The following is a 19,685-nucleotide window of genomic DNA, read 5'->3' as shown; positions in this document are numbered from 1 at the left end:
CCACCTTTGGATGTTTCAGAGGAGTGAAGAGTGGGTGGATGGTCCCTCAGCATGTTGGTGCTGCTCATTCCTGCTCAGAAGCCCTAAAGGGCTATTATGCATGCATGCATTACTCTGCAGAGTGCTAGAGACCTAGGCTCCTCCAGTTTAATGTGCACACACCTGGGGGAGCTGCTGAAATGCAGATGCCACATTTTTGACAAGCCCCTTGGTGATACTGATGCTGCCCTTTCTTGGCCACCTTTAAAATAGGAATAAAGTGTTCCATAGGAACGCAAATTTAACTAAATTCAGAAGGCCCAGGTTCTAGTCCTAGTATTACCACTTCTTATTTGAGTAAACCTCAAAGAAATCACTCAGTTGCTCTGTGATTCAGTTTCTCCTTCTAAAGAGTAATACAAATAATTAATAACTAACATTTAATGAGTGCTTACAGTTCACAGAGTGCTCACTGTTTTATATGCTATATCTTATTTACTCCTCATGATAACCTTATGAGGCAGGTTATGCTGTCATCTGCATTCATCAGAAACTAAGCAGAGAGGTTAGATAACTTGCCCAAAGTCTCAACAGCTAGTAAGTTACCAAGCTGAGATGTGAATTCAGCCCATATAGCTCTGAAGCCTTCACAACTCACAGAGACAGTAGATGTGAAGGATCTTGGAACTTATTTGTGTGAGAGGTTGTATGTATGCACAAGCATCATAAATAAATACATTCACTTATATGATATATATACTTATACACATTTAGGGCACCTGAAATCACCAGAATTAACTGTTTGCCAAATGAGGTTGTATTGTTTTTCATTAAAAAATGATTGTTTTGGTTTATATATTAATTAAAATCAAATGCTTTGTGCAGTTTTGAAGGACACTGGTGTTTGCTCTGTTGTCTAGGATCGTGCAACTATCCAAGGGGGGAAATGTTAGCTGAGAGGACTGTTTAGAAGAATGGGTAGTTACAGTTTTCTGAATTTCTAGTTATTTAGAATTAAATCCCATTAGTTTTTAATCTTTTTTTTTTTTTTTGGTAAACTTGGACAATAGCTCTGATCACTTTTCTGCCTTAATAGAAAGAGCAGGTTACCCAGCTGAGAGTACCTTTGTGACTCAGGATAGGCCAGCCATGGAAATAATTATCCTGAATCTGAATTCCCAGTGAACCTGCCTTGTAAGTGGAAGTCATATGCGGCTGATCATGAGCATTATATGACTTTGATATCTGTCACCTCGCTAAACAGCAGGCTGTGACTTGGCAAGATAAACAAATGTCTGCATTTTCCCTTCATTCTTCTTTGTTATTCTCCTAAAAGCTTCATTTAAATGGTAGGGAAAATCTTCTTCAGTGCAGAAAATTATTCTTATTTGAATGTGTTACCTTGCTTGAACTCCATCCTTAGAAACTCCTGACGTACTATTAGTATGGCAAAAATCTGGCACCTGCACTGCCAGGTGCTTGTCCAGTGCCAACATCACTAATGACCACCACACTCTTTCTGTCAAGACCCAGCACAACCTCAGAATCCTTCTCAACACGACACTCCAGGCAGTCTCTACCCATCAGTGGTAGCTGGCCCTGGAGATTTGCCTATATGCCGTGTCTACCCTTGCAAACTCCCTGGAAGTTGGTTCTTTTTTCAGTTCGGTAAATATTTATTAAACATCTATAAATTGCTTATGCATGCTAAAAAGAAATTCTGTTTTCTACTTACTCTGCATTTTATTTTTGCTCCCCACAGTGGATGATCTGCAGGCTTATTGAAAGTTTCAGTTAAATTATTGGTTAATTAGGTTATAATAATTTTTTTTCTTTCTCTGACGTATACATCCTGTTGTTTTGATTAATATGATTACTATTCTTAAGACTCCTGTCACTTTTCATTACCAGTGATTATCCAGCTTTCCTGGAATTATGCTCCCAGAGGAGTACCTCCTTTATATTAGACTGTTTTCTGTGGGCATCCTATGGGCAATCCAGCCATTCATTGGCTGGGAGGCCAGTGGGAATGGTGTGGCTGCTCTTGGCTCAGCAACTGTGTAGCTTTCCCCAGACAGCTTATCTACCGAGACTCATGAGTTCATTTAAATTACTGCTTAAGCCTACCACTTGTGTTTGAATTCATCATCTCAGAGGTCACCTAGAAATCCTGCCAAGACTAGAATCTCGCCATGGATTAGAGTTGTGTACAGCCTACCCCCACTTCACCCCCCTCCCATGCTTCCTGTGCAGGTTGGGTCACTTTGAACACCTGCCTCATTAGAAAGCTGGGTGAAAATACAAAGCAAAGAATTCACTTGTTCGTCACTCAACAACAGGACCTCGGGTTCTTGCTAGAGTGGCTTCTGAAAAGTGAACAGATGGAAAGCAATCACGGGGCTTGATTTGGTCAGACAAGCTTGAACTTGCCTTCCTTTCACGTTGTCAATTTGGCTGCCTAAACATCAATGTGGTTTGCCTTTGCTATGCTCAAAGATTGTTTTAAATCCTTTACCACTGAATTGCTGAGATTGAGCATCCTAAATGGTAACTATGATATCATGTGCTATTTTGAATTCTTAAAAGAACATTGCAGAGAGTGAAAAATAGAACATCTGCAAGATATGAGGTACTGTCTCTGGCCCTATGGGGAATATTAGAGAAGGCCCTTTACACTTAATCTGTTCTCTGAACCAGGTGCTTTTAACTTAGATCCATGAGCATCAAAGGACCAGAGGTGTCTGATGAACTTTTTGAAATTAAATGCAAAAGTTTCTGTGAATGTGTGTATGTTCATTTTTAAGGGTAAGATCAGATTCTTAAAGACATAAAGTCACCCAAAAGGCTAAGAACTGCCAGAGTTGCTGGAAAACTGTTATAGACACATCCAGCAAAATCTCCATAGGTTAACATGGGACTGGAAAAAACTGTCCTCAGTGGAAATAGAAGGTCTGTCTGGAAAAAGTCCAACCATTGTTAATATAATGAGAACAGTTTGCCTGACATGGATGTAACCTGGCAGCCAAGGAGAATGGACTGGAATGCACATACGTGAACAATGATGACTTCACTATACTAGTCAGTGGGGGCAGTAGATGCCTGTGAGTGAGCATGTGTACTGTGTGGCTGTTACATTTAAAATGAGTGAGCGAGTAGAGCCACAAATCTGCATCACATTTTGCATAAAGCTTGAACATTCCTCCATATTCAGGTGATTCAGAAGGCTGCAGCTATGGGCAACTGGTGATTGCAGGCTTCATTATGACAATGCGCTCATTCATGCATCACATCTCATGTAGAGGTTTTTGGTGCAACATCAAATCACCCAGATGACTCAGCCCCCCAACAGCCCAGATTTAGCACCCTGAAACTTCTGGCTTTTCCCAAAATGAAAACCACCTTTGAAAAGGAGGAGATTTCAGACCATCAGTGAGATTCAGGAAAATATGGTGGGTCAGCTAATGTCAATTGGGAGAACTATGTAAGGTCCCAAAGTGCCAACTTTGAAGAGGACTGAGGCATCATTATCCTATGTACAATGTGTCTTATATATGCTTCAATAAATATCTCTATTTTTCATATTACATGGCTGGCTGGATACTTTCTAGTCAGACCTCATATACTTTTCTCCATGGCTGCCCCTAAGTAATGCTAAGCTCTGTGGAACTAGAGAGAGAATTTTCTGGTTGTCTTCCATTTTACAAATGAACAAATTGAAGTCCGTGGTCTCAGATACCAATACCAAAGGTTTACTTACTTCTTCTGTTTCTGATACTTTTCATTATTCATTTAACAATGTTTTGAACATTTACTTTGGGTTAGCTTAGGAGTTTTCAGTTTTTCTATACTCAAGGCATTCTTTCAAATATTGGACATTTGTGATACATCTAACAGAATTAAATTACACTACAGTTATGGTTCAGTTCTCGGTCATTCTTGACAGCACACACATTCTCCTCTGTCCTAACCGTCCCTTTTCAGATGCTTTCATTTAATCCAGGAAAAATAGCAGTCTTCCTCTGGTGTAGTTTTAATGATATACTACTGATCATGTAGTTAACGCACACTATATATTTTTGGCATCATTGTAATAAAATATAGTTTCAATTATTGCATAAAATAAGTAATAAAACATTTTACTCATTATTCATACCTTGTGCACATATCCATGAAGGATCCATAGCCTGCTGGTTCAGAACTATCAAGGTAGGTTCTTGTTTTAACTATCAAGTTAAAAATTTTAACTCATCGAATGCTCATTGTCCTAGACACAAGATAAGCTCCTTGACCTTACAGCAGTTACATTACAGTGGGAAAAACATAGTAGACTCATCAAAAAGGTAATTTCTGATGGTGAAAATGTTAAGAACAAAATTTAAGAATAATAGAATAGATAGTAAATGAGAAGGGGAAATGGGATATTTTTTATAGGCACCTTGTTGGAGGTACCTATGAGTGAGGAAATGAATAATGAAAAGGAGGCCAGGTCATAAAGAGGGGAAGGAAAGATATTCCAGGCAGAGGAACAGTGGCTGCAAAGAACCGAAGGAAGGGATGGCCTTGGCAAGTTCAAACCACAGCGAAAGGTCAATGAGGCTAAAAGGCGGTAGACAAGATGGGCAGTGGAACAAAATGAAGTTGGAGAGAGAGAAAGGAGCCAGATTATGTATTGGATGTTGTAGACCTGGGTTAATGATCGTGTACTTCGTTCTAATTGTGTAGGCGTGCCAGTGGCACATTTTAAGCAGGATTATTGAGTGTTATCACAATTATTTTAAAAACAAACAGCTGTTAGAAAATAGATTCTAGAAGAGCCAGATTGAGAACAGGGAATTAGAAGTAGCTGTTGCCACAGCCCAGGCAGGACATAATGATGACATGGACTAGGGGAGGAAAGATACAGATATGCTGAAAAGGGGTGATGAATAAATGACTGGACTTATCCCGTGTATGAGGAAGCCCAGAATCTGGGCTGGTGGTGTTCACTGTATCAACTACACCAGGTGTGCGAGGGCCTTGCTACGTCCAACAGGTTTCGGAGCAGGAAAGGAGAGGGCGTGTGGGACGCTGTGCACCTCGGGGCAAATATCCTTCAACCATCACCTTGCTGAATCTGAATATATAAATTTTAAATAATTTCAAAACTTTACTCCCATAGAACATGTGAATTCAATTCATCAGGAGCTTCTTTCCGACAAAACGTGAAACCAGGAAATGTTGTTTTCCTTCTGCACACTCCCCTCCGTCCCCTCACTGATGCAGAAATGTCTCTTAACAAAACTGCAAAAACCTTTCCATAGATCCCGCTTGAACAGGAGAAGTCATCATCTTGCCTTTTTTGCCTGTCCCTGCTAAGGGAAACCCTGAGAAACTTGTTTTTCACCTTGGATTTGTCCAGAGCGGGGTTCTCCTGAAAATAACGCCTTTCCCTGTTGCTTCTAACTCAGTCTGAATTGAGAGGCTTTACTCGCAGCGTCAAGTTTTGGGAAACACCCAACTTCTTGATGTTCTTGTTTCCTGAGACTGCTGGGGTCATCTTGAGCCTTTGGCCTCATTCACTAAGAAACATGGATTTCTGGGAAGTTTTTGCCTTGAGCCCTTCAGCTCAAATAGTAAAGGGCCCCTGTCAAGTTCTGAAGGGTGTGACCATTGCCAGAATCCCCACAAGCCAAGCCCCTGAGGGATGCTCTTGCCAGCTGGCCCCTGTCCACTCCAGAAATGACTGGATTTCAGTGCTTCTCTGTGTATGGAGCTGGCTGAGTTCCCCTGGATGAAAGGCGGCCTAATATAAACTGAAAATGTTATTAATAAGCAGCCACTTAAGAATTTCCTATGACTTGCCAGTGATTTGGGGGCCTCTGTGTGAACAGGGAGAAAAGCACACGTTGTTTTACATGGATTAAGGGACCAGCGCAGTCAGTCTGAAGGGGCCTCCCAAAGGCGTTCAGGCATTTGGTGAAGAGTTCTGGGCCCAGCAGATTTGGGTTTGCATTTTCATTTTTATCGTCTCCTAGCTGTGAGACTTGGGTAAGTTACAGAAACTCTGTGAGCCTTGCTTTTACCATCTGTAAAATGAGAATAATAATTGTTTCAATCTCAGACTGTGTTTTGGGGTTTAAGTAACAAATACGTAGAAAGTGCTCAGCACAGAGGTCAGCATCTGCTTAGAAAATATTTTCATCAAAAGAAAAGTGGGGAAAATCATACTCTAGTATTGGAACCAGATTGACTTTACCTCCCCTATCTTAGTGGAAAATGAAGTAGATTTGAAGTTGTAGACAGACACTCCAACACTTAATAGTACAACCACAGCACATGGCCTGTCTGGGCTTCACCTTCTTTAACTATTAAATGGCAGTAATCACCCTTGTTCTTCTGACTGACCTTACAGAGATGTTTGACAATTCACAGAATTGTGTGAATTAAAAGTGCATGGTAAGCTCTAAAGTGCTTGATTAGTCCAGGGGCCATTCATTTAATACCCAAACTGTCTCCCTGATTGTATCTTGGTAAGGAAAAAAGGTTACTTGTGTGACCTGGAAATATTAAAAGTATGGTAAAGGCTTAGTGATCCTTTGGTAAGGATGGTAATCAAACTTACCTTGCTTAGTCTAGAGCACTTTTAGTATATACCAGGTGTTTCAGAAAGATGTAAAAATGACTTGTTCATCACCTCTCTGTTTTCCATTGATCTGTTTCCATCCTAGCTAGAATATATTATTAGGGCCTAGATTGACTTCTAGACAGCAAGAACCATGACAATTATTACTTACTTGTTTGTTTTACTTTATATGCCTACACATAGCATAGGGTCCAGCAAACATAGTCAGGTTTCATTATACCAAGCATGCTCTACATATTAAGCTATTTAATTTTGGCAGCAACTTAATGAAGTGGTAGAGTTAAGTTTCTTGTTTTTTTTTAAGATTTTATTTATTTATCTTTAGAGAGAAAGGGAAGGAGAGAAGGAGAGAAATATCAATGTATGGTTGCTTCTCTTGGGTCCCCTGCTGGGACCTGGCCCACAACCCAGGCATGTGCCCTGACTGGGAATCGAACCACGATCATGTGGTTCACAGGCCCACGCTCAATCCACTGAGCTACACCAGCCAGGGCAGAGTTAAATTTCAAACCCAAGTCACTATACCTCCAGAATCTAAGGTCTTAATCCACTGCATTATATATACTGTCTTCAAGTACTTGGGGCATATTTAATGTCTCATCTCTTGTCTACATGAGGTCAGCCAGCTTCTGCCACAAGAGAGCTAGAGACTTAAGAAGACCCTCGGCAGATGGCATGGAGGAGAAAGAGAGAAAGGCATCTCTCTCTTTTCTGTGGCATGTTCCAGTTCTTGCCTTGAAGTTTGGAGGCAGAGTATAAGATGGTGTGCAGTCATTTCTCAGAAGGACTTGTCTGTAAAGGAGGAGCTCTAGGAGCTTGCTGTGCTAGGTATCCAATGAAGCAAAGACAGACATGCTGTAAAATCACTGCTAGGCTATGGACAAAGTGAATTGGAGGAATCTATCCACAAGGAGTAACCACCATTCATCCACCTTGGTTGATCTTAGCAGGTCAGTGAGTCTGACAGCAGCTAAGGAAATTCAAGCTGCTCTAGATTCACACCACTTTTGGTAGAAACATCATGAAGCAGGTAGCAGCGTTGCTATGGAGACACCATCAGTGACCAAGCTTTTCTCCTTTGCAGGTTCCCTGTGTCTACTCATCACCGTGCTCACTTAGCTAGCTGGTGTTTGGTGGGCAGATCCCTCACTGGCTGCGAACACATTTGCAATAAAGTCAAAACTCCTTCCCATGGATTGCATGTGTCAGTCTCCAGCTGCCATCTTGTCACCCTCTAAAACTCCTCTCAATACCTTGGTGACACCACCGCCCCACTGCCCCACTGCCATGCCTTTATTTACCTGTCAGAAATGCCCCTTCCCTCTCTCTTTGCCTAGCAGCCTGCTGCTCAGCACACTTCCAGTGCAGCTTCCTCAGGGAGGTCTCTCTGACTTCTCATTAGTAGGAACTCTCTGTAGCACAGTGCCTGGCACATGGTAGGTTTTCTAGTAATCATTGATCTAACAGCAAAGTCAAAGTAATTTTTACTTTTGTTTTAAAACTTATTTTGAAAAATCACAATGTTACAGAGAACTTATAAGAATAATATAAAGATCTTCTGTAAACTCTTTTAGATTTCTCCAGTGTTAACATTTTGCCACATCTGTGCTTCTCTCTCTCTCTCCCTCTCTCTCTCTCTCTCTCCACCCCCCTTTCCTATCCCTCCTCCTTCCCACTCCACATTCACACCTTATTATTACTGCTGGGCCATCTGAGAATAAATTGCCAACATTATCCTGTACCTGTATGTATTTCAGCATCTATCTCCTCAGAACAAGGGCATTCTCTTGAACATCCCCACAGGTACTCTTCACTTTGAGAGTTGTAGTCTAGTTCTTTGTGACTATATGTACACCTTTGTATCCCAGGGAGACAGGGATTCCTTATAGTTTTTGCTTGTTTCTTTTAATTCCTTCCAACACCTACCAGAATACATACTACATAGTAAATGTTCAGTGAATTTTTGTTTAATAAGTAAAGCTGCTGGCAGCACATATTTTTGGCATTCTCTTCTTCCCCCTTGGCACTCACTATTCTGACCCATAGTTCTTGTCTCAGTAGAACCTATAGCCCGTTTGCCTGAGCTGTCCTCTTTTGCATGTGCGGTAAGAGAGCCCCAGGAGTGCTCTTCACCCAGGGACTGTTGGGAACTGGTGGATAAGTACCACTGCGTTCTCGACTCCCCAGTAGAACATCTCTGAGGAATGTCCTATGCCATCTCCTATACCTCCTCGCCTGAACTGATTCACAGGCACAGTTGCCCAAAGCTACAGCCTCCTCATTCCCTTGTCATATGTTCATGTCCTTCCCTTCCCTGCTTTTCTTCTCCAATTCCCTATCAGGACTTTTTGGGATTACCTCCCAAACTTTGTCATGCTTGCATACCTTTTGAGGATCTGATTCTGAGGGAACTCAATTTATGACCAATTTATGACATCTCTCAATTGCTGAGACATCATACCTGTAAGTCTAAATATAGTAAGAGATGTCCAAAATATGAAATGTCATCCGAGAGGCTTAATATGTTTCCACTGCTTAAAAATTACAAGAAAATTAATCTAAAGCAGGACACTGTATATTTCTTCACTGAAGTATGAATTGACATATGAGCTAAGGGAAGAAACAACTGTCACTGAAAATTATCCTAAATCAGCTTTGGCAGCACCAGGGAGAGAGAAGTTCCTCTTGGCGCAGATGGCCAGAGCCGCTGGAGCCCAGGTGGAGGGCAGGGAGTTGGGCAGGGCCAGGCAGCAGGGTTTTGGCTCTCAGAACACAGCAGCCTCCTACCCAGCTGGCCCTCTCATGGTCTCCTCCCTTTAACTTGTGTGTTTATTAGGAAACAATTATTCCTTTCTCATAGAGATATAAATCTTGCTTCCAGACTTGGCAAGTGTCAAGGTTCATGCCCAAGTCCCTCATTCAGACTACCAAGAAAGGGAGGGGAAGAAAATATTGTGGCTGGGAGATAATAGGATATGCTGATGTCTAGGTATCAGGACAGAGGGATATAAGAATTCTGAGAAGGGAACTCAGGAGAATGGAAGAACTTTCTTACGCCCACTAAGATGGCACCATCCCCTAAATTTTACATCTGTGCTTGAGCTTTGGGACAGGCAGTGGCTCAGCCAGTTGGGTCGCTGTCATCAATGTAGATAGTGATGGGAGAGGGGAGGACACACACCACCTCCTGAGAATGACTCATACCAAACTCTTTCCCACCTCAGAGCCTTTGTTCTTGCTTTTCTGTGCCCAGAAAACTCTGTCCTGGTTTTTCTCAGAGTTGCCTCATACTCGTTCTTCTAGTTGCAACTCAGATGTCACTTCAGTGGGGAGTCCTCTCCTGGTCCATCCTCAGTCCCTCTCTTTCTCCTCTCCCTGTTTGTTTCCATCATGATACTTATCACTATTTATAAACAGCAAATTTATCCATTTGTCTACCTGACCATTGTCTGTCTCCTCCTCTTAACTCTAAGCTCCATGAGGTTAGAGTTATTGTCTGTATTTATCAGTGTTATATACCCAGTATCTTAGTGCAGTGTCTGACACACAGTAGATGCTCAACTGCTGTTGTCTGCTTGGATGGTTGGTTGGTAGGTTGAATGTTTCAATGGCTATGGGTGGATCATTGGATGGGTGGATGAATATGTATGTATGTATGTATGGATGGATGGATGGATGGATGGATGAATATGTATGGATGGATGGATATGGGTGAAGAGAAGCATGGAAAAAGTGCACAGAAGAAAAGAAGGAAGATTTGGCCACCCCAAACAAGGTGGTAGAAAGAGCTCTGGTTTTGGAGTCAGAGGACATAGGTTCTAATTTCTATGACTTCAGTCAGGTGGCTTCTAAGTTCATAGCCTAAGTTTTTATAGCTGTGAAATGGATAAAAATGCCAATTTTGTAGGACTGGTGAGAATGAATAAATGAGATAAACTGTGTAAAAATAATATGACTATTATAAATCCTCTATAAATGTAAGAAATTATGTTGATAGTAGAAATACAGCCTGACCTGTGGTCCTCCAGTACCAAAGCACCCATGGGAGTGGAAGGCAGGGGTCAGGGCCCTGGAGGTCAGACCCGTTGTGTGGAGTCCTTGACCCTCTGGGAACAGACTTTCACCTCTTGGAACACCCTCATTTTATTTTAGCCAGCCCCTACAAATATATTTTTTTTCTACCTTCCTGTCTGCCATTCTGATCCTCCACTTGTGTTTGGAGGAGGGTGGGGTAGAAGGTGAAAGCTGAAGCCCTGTGTGTGGGTCATAATCCTGTGACCCAAGCAGTTTTGGAGAGGAACAGCTTTCATTCTTTATGACAGCTCAGTTTTGACGACTCTGACTTACTCATGGTGAGGGACAGGATTATCTCAATAGTATCTTAGGGCAGGGGGACCTTGCTTCTAGTTCTTACTGGCTCATTTAAGCACAGCAGGGTCATGCCTTTTTTGTTAAGTGCAACCACTGTCTCTTTATTCACTTACTTCCAGGCAGCCTGCAATCCAGTAAAAACCCTCTTCACCCAAAACACTTATTTACCTCCTGAAGCCTGGGAAAGGTGTTCCCAAGGGCAGTAAACTCAGAATAATTTTTTGGCTCATTTTAAGCTGGTGCTTTGCATGGCATGTGAAAAAAAATGGTACTCTGGGCAGCAGAACAGACTGAAAAAGCCAGAGTGAGTCCTACCCAGCTGCTCCTGAGCCAGTCCTTCCAGGACAGGACTGCTGGGTGGTTTGAGGTGACGTAAGTTATTGCAGCACTGAGAGTGTGTGACTGGTTTACAGAGATGCAATTCAGAGCCAATACATGGTGGTTTTAAATTATCCATGCCCCATCTTTCCCCACTTGCACAGAAAACTGAAAGTTGATAGATGTTGAAATCTGGTTTTCAGATGTTTTTTATCTGAGGGAACTAACTGAGTTTTGAGATACCCATAAATATATATACGCAATCCCCATGTTGCCAGCACCTTCCAGACTATGTAAATGAATTCTCTGACCCGGCTACAGGGCACCAGATCAGAACAAACCCACTTATCAGAATTGAATAATGCACAGCCATTTGCTGAGAGTATTGTGTGTGCACGTGTGGGTGGCTCTGGCTCATGTCTTGTCATTCCAGGCCAGAGTCTTGTCTCTTGGTACTTGCTGATGGTGAACACATAGAATGAAATCTGGCCTCCAGTTTCTTAACATGAAGGGAAAAGAGGACCAGCAGCTGTTTCTGTTTTACAGTGATTATCTCTGGGACTGTGAGTGTTTTGAAATATTTTTCTTCTTCTGGCTTATCTGTAATTTGTAATTCCGGATCCTTTTCTACATTAATTGTGTGTTGGTTTTTTTTTAAGGATAAGGGAGCAGTAACTTTAAATTATAATAAGGAGAAAAAGATTTCCTCTTATTAAAAATAAAAGGAGTTATTCTTTGCCTTTCGTGAGCTGGAGTCATGAAAGAATTTAAATACCTAGGACACATCTGTTATTTAGCAGAAAGCTGTGGGGGCCTTTGAGTTATTTTAGCACTTTGTCTTTAACAAACGTATATTTTCCCACGCCTGATCTCAGCTGACTGAGGTATTGCCATGTTGAGTTCATCACTGTGCATATTCCTCATCAATCACTTGGTTTGTGTTGGGGCTGAGCCATTCTTTAAGCAATCTACCCCTGAATGCTATGCATAAAAGTAGCCTGAACCTGATCTTGCTATGGACTTGGCACAGACAAGCCCATACCATGGGTGAGGTGAAAGGCAGGAGGACAGATGGCAGGGCTGGCAATGAGAGACACCGTTCTGGTGGCTGGTGTGGTGCTGCCTCTCACCAGCACCTTTTTACACACGTGTCCCAGTGAGTACCCAGCTGAGTGGCAGGTGGGCTTAGTGATACAAGAGTTGAAGACATGGTGATTAGAAGGATTGGCATAGGTCCCCTGAAACAGTTTTTTTTTAATGTGCATTGCCCATAGTTTCTGAGACCATGAGTTATGTTGGTAGAACACACACTGGTTTTCGGACTGTTCTCTGCAGCGCTTTCTAACTAGGAGGCTATAGCTACAGAAGAGTATGTCAGAATCACCTGGGCTGCTGGCGGAAGTGCAGTCCTGGCCCTGTGTCAGACTTGTCTAATCAAAGTCACCGGGCGCCTCTCTACTCCTGAATCATCTCCCTGGAATATTTTGGCAACCAGATATGAAATTTCCCATGACTAGAATCATTACTCTCTCTCTCTCTCCCTCCTTCTCTCTCTGTCCTATCAAATTATTGGGTACCTATTTCATATTTTGATAAGTACTGGAAATGACCTTGAGGAATCCAAGGCAATGTGCTGGCTTCCATCCTTGTGTCTTTGGAACCTTGGGTTCTTAGGACAATGGAAATGCTTGAAGTTTGGGAAGGAAGTTGAGCTTGAGAGAAATTGAGTTCAGGGCCTCCTTCCCTCAAGTCATCACGGGCAACTCTGTGTTATATGTTAAATGTATTTCCATACGTAAGTTCTTCTGCAAAAGATATACTCCTCTCATTAAAAGTGGGGGAAGAGTGAAAGAGAGAGAAGAGATCATTTTTAAAGGCACTTAATTATTACAATCCCATCGAAATCTAGAATGCTGTAGTTTATGACTTGAACTCATCAGAATCATATGATAACGGAAGATTTCTTTTTGCCTTCATTCTATCACTTCTCACACAAGCAAGACATGATGGTTGAGAGTTTAGTGTTATAAATAACCTGTCAACATCTCAAGGATGAGGAACCCCCCCAGGCACACACCCAATCTTTTTATAATGAATCCTTCCACACCACGATAGGTGAGTTACTTGATTAGGTGAGTCATCCTCCAAACTGTGTGGTCACCCATGCAGATGACCAGAGTACTTTAAAATGGTTAAAAAGAGAACCTCGCTTGCAGACATTGTTTATTCCCTGGAAGAGCAGACTGTAGCTTCTGAATGTAATTCAAAGCAAATGAATTAATAGCTGCAACTTTTTGTGTGGGGGTTGGGGGTGTGTGTAGGGATTGTTGCTGGGCAGAGGGAAAGAAGAAGAGAGAATGCAGGATCTCTGCTCTCTGAATCATGCCTTATTCCATGGAAACTTGTCATTCACAAATCCAATTATGTGCAGATAGCATGTCAACTCTGACAGAATGAAACCAATGCACGCTTTATACGGTTGGATTTTTTTAAAAAATGAAATCCCGCTTTACTAGCAGGTTCTATTTTCATAAATGTCTGTTTGGGGGGAAAAACAGACCAAATCATATACTTCCCCACACACTCCTGAAAAGCTTTAATCAGTGCATCGGCAGAGAAAGCTGTTGGGGGTTGTGTGCATTTTGCCAAGAGGGGGAGAGACACAGTAGGGTCAAGAGAAATCCTCTTGGCTTTACCTCTGGCCCTCTGCTCTTTCTAAGCATCTGGGCCTTGAGTTCCCATTTATAAACAGAAGTCATTAAATTAGTCTGTGATGCTCAGAGGCTGTGAAGAAACCATTCTGAGGTTGAAGATCCTTTACAGATAAAAATGCTTTGCCACGGGAGCTGCAAAGCATTTATAACATTTATAAGTGTTACTTATAAATGAGGATGGAAGACAGGCAGCTGGCAGGGAAGTACAAGGTCCTCCTGGCTTCGATTTACCACTTTTCTTTTTTTTTTCCTTTTTGGTTTTGATTTTTCTGAATGTGTTTGCTATTCAGGAATAAAAGAGTATTCTGTGGTTGGAATCAGGTATGCTGTCTATAGGTAATTGTTTTTGTTTAGGGTCAGATAGATCCTTCTTTGAATCTCTGTTCTGCTTGCTATTTAGGGCTGATATTGCTTAACCTCTCTGTGCCTTTGTCATCTTCCCTGGAAAGTGAGGTGGTATTTTCTTTCCTGGTGTGTGAAGCTGGAATCTTTTGTTTAATGTTTTAAAAAACTGCTTAACTTTCTTAACTTTTCTCTGGCCACTGCTGTGCATTCTGCTCGTGAATGCCCACATTCCAATCCTGATCAACCTCCTGCCTCATCTTTCTTTTTTCTGTAGCACTTAGTGCCTTTCATGTACTAAATAATTGAATCTGTTAATGTTTATTGCTTATTGTATGTTTCTCCCCCTCTAAGAATGTAGGTTCCACCCTGGCTGGTGTGGCTTAGTGGATTGAGCACTGGACTTCGAAGCAAATGGTTCAATTCCCGGCCAGGGTACATGCCTGGGTTGTGGGCCAGGGCCCCAATAGGGGGCATGTGAGGGCTAACCACATATTGATGTTTCTCTCCCTCTTTTTCTGCTATTCCCTCTCTCTAAAAACAAATAAATACAATCTTTTAAAAAAAAGAACATAGTTTCCATGAAGGCAGGGATCTGTTTTTACTGAGATATCTCAAGTGCCTAGAGCAGTGTCTGGTAGGTGCTTGACAGTTATTTATTGAATAACTACATAGGGCTTTTAGCCCTCCCCCGTTTCTTTACGTTCATGCTTCTACTCAGTGAGACTTATTCTGTAACTGGTTCTATAATTCTATGGTTCATGTTCTTCATATCTTTTTTTATTTTTTCTCATGGAGCTTTAGTTCATGAGATCACATCCATCCAGCTTTAAATATTGTGCTTCTCCCTGCATTGCTGAATAAGTTTGAATGATGGCTATTCAAATCTCAATTTGAATCTCAAATTTGGTTTAAAAAAGAAAAAACCCTCTACTTTTTGTTTTTAAAGTACGACTTTCTAGTAAAAATACACTAGTCATCGAAGAACTACCTAAATTTGCTTAAACACACTAAAATGTTTTTTCTTCAGTCATAAGCTGGCATAAAACATTCTGGAGGGGAAGAAAAAACCTGACATCTTCCCCAGAACTCGGACTTCTTTAAAGTAGTGGATCAGTTAGTTACTTTTAAAATGAGCTCTGACTTGTTTTTGAGAGGAACAGCCAGAGTTTGGATGAAGCATCTTTGAATTTGGAGACGCACACCAGACCCCTGAGTACATCTCTGTCTGTGTTCTTGGTCTGGTAACAAGCAGGAAGTGGGAGAATCTGACAAGCCTGATTTGGCTGGACTAAACTGATTTTGTTTCTTCAATATATTTCGGGTGTCAAAATTCAGTCACAAGACATTAATAGGATAAAGACAAAAACCAACTGACCACAGCACTCAAAACCCAACACCCTTTTGTGATAAAAACAAAACAGAACAAAACAAAACACACACTCAGCAAAAGAGCATGGTGGGAAACTCCTTCAATGTGATAAAGGACAGCTACAGAAAGCCCACAGCTATATCATATTTGATGTTAGAAAATGAGTTGCCTTCCCTTAAGATCAGGAGCCAGACGAGGATGTCCACACATGCCACTTCTAGCCACCATTGCACTGAAGGTCCTAGCCAGGGCAATAAGGCAAGACAAAGACATGGATGACAGGAGGTTGGAAAGAAAGAAAACTGTGTCTATTCACAGATGACAAGATCTTGTATGTAGGAAATCCTAAAGAAAGCATACACATACAATTAGAACTAATAAACAAGTTCAGCAAGATTGCACAGTGCAAAATCAATGTACAAATATCATTTGTGTTTCTGTACAGTAACAATCTGAAAAGAAATTAAACAATTTTATTTACAATGGCATCAATAAGAATAAATTACTTAGAAGTAAACTTCACAAAAGAAGTGCAAGATTTATAATGGAAAACCACAAAATAGCATTGGAAGAAATTAAAATATAGTGAAGTAAATGGAAAGACATCCGTTGTTCATGGGTTGGAAAACTTAATATTGTCAAGATAGCAATATTCTCCAAACTGATGTACAGGTTCAGTGCAATCCCTATCAAAATCCCAGCAGGATATTTTTGCAGAAATTGGCAAGCTAATCTCCAAGTTTATATTTTATGATACAAATGCCAGGGACCCAGAAGAACCAAACCAGTTTTTTAAAGGAGGAACAAAGTTGGAAGCATCCCACTTCACAATTTCAAAACCTATTATGAAATGACCATAATGAAGACAGTGTAGAACTGGCATAAGGATAAACATACAGATCAATGGAAAGGGATTGGAAGTACAGAAGTAAACCTTTACATTTGTGGTCAGTTGATTTTTGGCAAGAATGCCAAGACAATTCAATGGGGAAACTCATTTCTGACTTTTAACATGTGGTTCTGGGACAGTTGGATAGCCACAGGACAGTGAATGTGGACTCCTACTTCACACCATATGTGAAAATTAACTCAAAATGGAACGTAGACCCAAATATGTGAGTAAGAGCTAAACCATAGAGCTCTTAGCTGAAACTACAGTAATAAATCTTTATGACCTTGGGTCAGGCAGTGGTTTCTTAAATTTGATCCTCAAAGTACAAGCAACAACAACAAAATAAAAATGGGACTTCATAAAAATAAAAAGCATTTGTTCTTCAACAGGTATCATCAAGAAAGTGAGGACAACCTACATAATGGAAGAAAATTTTGCAAATTGTATTATCTGATTAAATTAAAGGATTTGTATCCAGAAAATATATAAAGAATGCTTATAACTTAATAATAAAAGACAAATAACAACTGTTTAAAAGAGTAAGGATATGAATAGACATTTTTCCAAAGAAGATACATAATGAGCACATAAAAAGATGCTCAACATTATTAGCTATTAAGAAAGTACAAATCAAAACCACAATAAGATACCACTTTACACCCTCTAGGATGGTAACAATCAAAAAGAAAGACAATAACAAGTGTAGCAAGGAAGTGGAGAAAATGGAATGCTCTTTCATTGATGGTGGGATGTAAAATAGTTCATATATTTTTGAAAACCAGTTTGACAGTTTCTCAAATTATTAAGCTGAAAGTTACCATACGACCCAACAATTCTCCTAGGTATCTACTCAAGAGGCTTGAAACATATATCCGTACACACACACACACACAAAAAAAAATTGTACATAAATATTCAGAGAAGCATTATTCATAAAAGTCAAAGAGTAGAAACAATCTAAATACTCACCAACTGATTAATAGATACACAAAATACACAATGGAATATATATTGCAATAAAAGGGCATGAAGAATTGATACATGCTACAGCATGGATGAACCTTGAGAACATCATGCTATATGAAAGAGGCCAATTTCAAAAGTCTACATGTTGTATGATTCCATTTATGTGAAATTTCCAGATAGGCATACCACAGAAACAGAAGTAGATTGGTGGTGGTTGTCAGGACCTGGGGGAAAGGGAATGTGGGAAGTCACTGCTAATGTACACAGTTTTTCTTTTGGGGGTGATGAAAATGATCTAAAGTTAGACAGTGGTGATAATCTCACAACTCTGTGCATATACTAAAAGCCAGTGAATTGTATGCTTTAGAATGGTGAATTCTGTGGCATGTGAAGTATATCTTAACAAAGCTATTATCAAAAACTTCAGAAACATGGGGATTAGGATTATGTACTCTTCATTGCCTTTTATAAGGTGCCACTGGAATGAATCATAAAGAGGAGAGTATACATATAGCAGCTTATTTTCTTTAAAATTTCCTCCATATTTTTATTCTCTGTTTTGTTGATGGAAGCTAGAAACACTTTTGGGTTATTGACATGAGTCTATTTACTGCTCCATCATTTGTGTAACAATGGAAAATGGAACAGATGGTAACCTTAAAAAGATAGGTTTGATTTTCAGGAGAGCTTTTTATTGTTGGCTGCTAACTTTTGAAATACTTCATATGCACGGTCCTCTTATTAAAAATGCATATTAAAATATGCATTAAAAATATCATTAAAAATGACCAATGTAGTGAAGATTTTGGGTTCTAATTAGAATTTTAAATCTACTGGGTCTTCAGTGGAGGTGAAAATGTCTCTCTTGTGAAATCTTAGAACCAGATATGTTTAGTGGGACAAAAAAATATTTTTATTCTTCTTATAGAAAATCTTACCTACAATTTTTTAAAGCCACATCCATTTTCCAAGGTCTAAGCATCTTTTATAAAAATGGCATATAGTCAGTATTTGTTAATCTACTGGTAATATTTCTGATCAGCATATGTATTGTCTATTTAATTACTATTATAGTCAAGGAAATTGTAGTCATGGTCTATCTTCAGTGTTGTACCTAGTAAAAATAAAAACTATTTTAACATTGCTCTTGGGACATTGATTTAGAAGGAAAGGTTGGACTCCATGTTTAAACTCTTTAGCATGCTTGCCTGGTGGTCTCTGACCTTCCACAGTGTTTCCACATGCACAGTGCCATGCCAACTACAAAGACAGGCTTGCTGTGGGATGTTCCTTTGCATGCTTTTGCCAAAAGCCAGTTGCCAAGAAATATGCTTATGGTTTGGGATCCAAGGGCTGGGGACCTGCAAGTCAATTGAAGATTTTTTTGTGCCGTCCTTCTCACTTCCCATTTTTGCTGCTCGCAGGAAGATCTGTCTGCACTGCAAGTGCCCTCAGGAGGAGCACATGGTGACAGTGATGCCCCTGGAGATGGAGAAGACCGTCAGCAAACTCATGTTTGACTTCCAGAGGAACTCGACCTCAGATGACGACTCAGGCTGTGCCTTGGAAGAGTATGCCTGGGTCCCACCTGGGTTGAAGCCTGAACAGGTATTGTGCTTGATGAGGGCAGTTGTGGCTTGGCTTTTACGTTTGTCTTACCCTTCTTGTTTCATTCCAGCTCAAAAGGAAGAGTTGAGTTGACTGGTTCAAAGACGTGGTTGGGGCTCCATGGGTTGAAGATGTCTGGGAGCACAGTGGGAAATGAGAAAGAGAATTGAAACTGAGCCTTGTGCAAGCCATACGTATTCATTCTGTACTGCTATGAAGGATTAACAGAAGATAGTCCAGAAATTTCTCAGAAATGTTGGCTTTGAAACATTAGAGAGTGAAACTTCAGTTTTGGAGAGGGAAGGGAGTCCTACCTTGGCCATGAATCGTAATGTTAAGATTCATTGTAAAGAAGAGTGAGGAAATGTAGATTCGCCTATTCTCCCCAGTGATGTATATGTGCTCTGTTTAAATATTATGGTTGGCCTTGCTTTACAAAGAAAGACATTGGCATTTCCTGAAATATTTTGGCACTACCCACAGGCTATAAATATTACTGGC

At 40.6% G+C, this 19,685-nt stretch overlaps 1 protein-coding gene across 4 annotated transcripts in view; it reads left to right on the top strand.

The window, feature by feature from the left end:
* Positions 1–19,685, top strand: part of PRICKLE2 (prickle planar cell polarity protein 2) — a 358,266-nt gene that overhangs the window by 237,734 nt on the left and 100,847 nt on the right. For all 4 annotated transcript variants that reach the window (XM_037040879.1, XM_037040878.1, XM_037040881.1 and 1 more), the window contains one exon: positions 19,001–19,184. In XM_037040879.1, the coding sequence (XP_036896774.1) occupies positions 19,001–19,184 (184 nt within the window). The remainder of the gene's footprint in view (positions 1–19,000; positions 19,185–19,685) is intronic.

This window comes from Sturnira hondurensis, unplaced genomic scaffold, assembly GCF_014824575.4.
Source record: "Sturnira hondurensis isolate 20B ecotype Veracruz unplaced genomic scaffold, ASM1482457v3 Scaffold0002840, whole genome shotgun sequence".
Taxonomy (NCBI): domain Eukaryota; kingdom Metazoa; phylum Chordata; class Mammalia; order Chiroptera; family Phyllostomidae; genus Sturnira; species Sturnira hondurensis.
The sequence above is the reverse complement of the archived record's forward strand: the minus strand, read 5'-3'. Positions and strand labels throughout refer to the sequence as shown.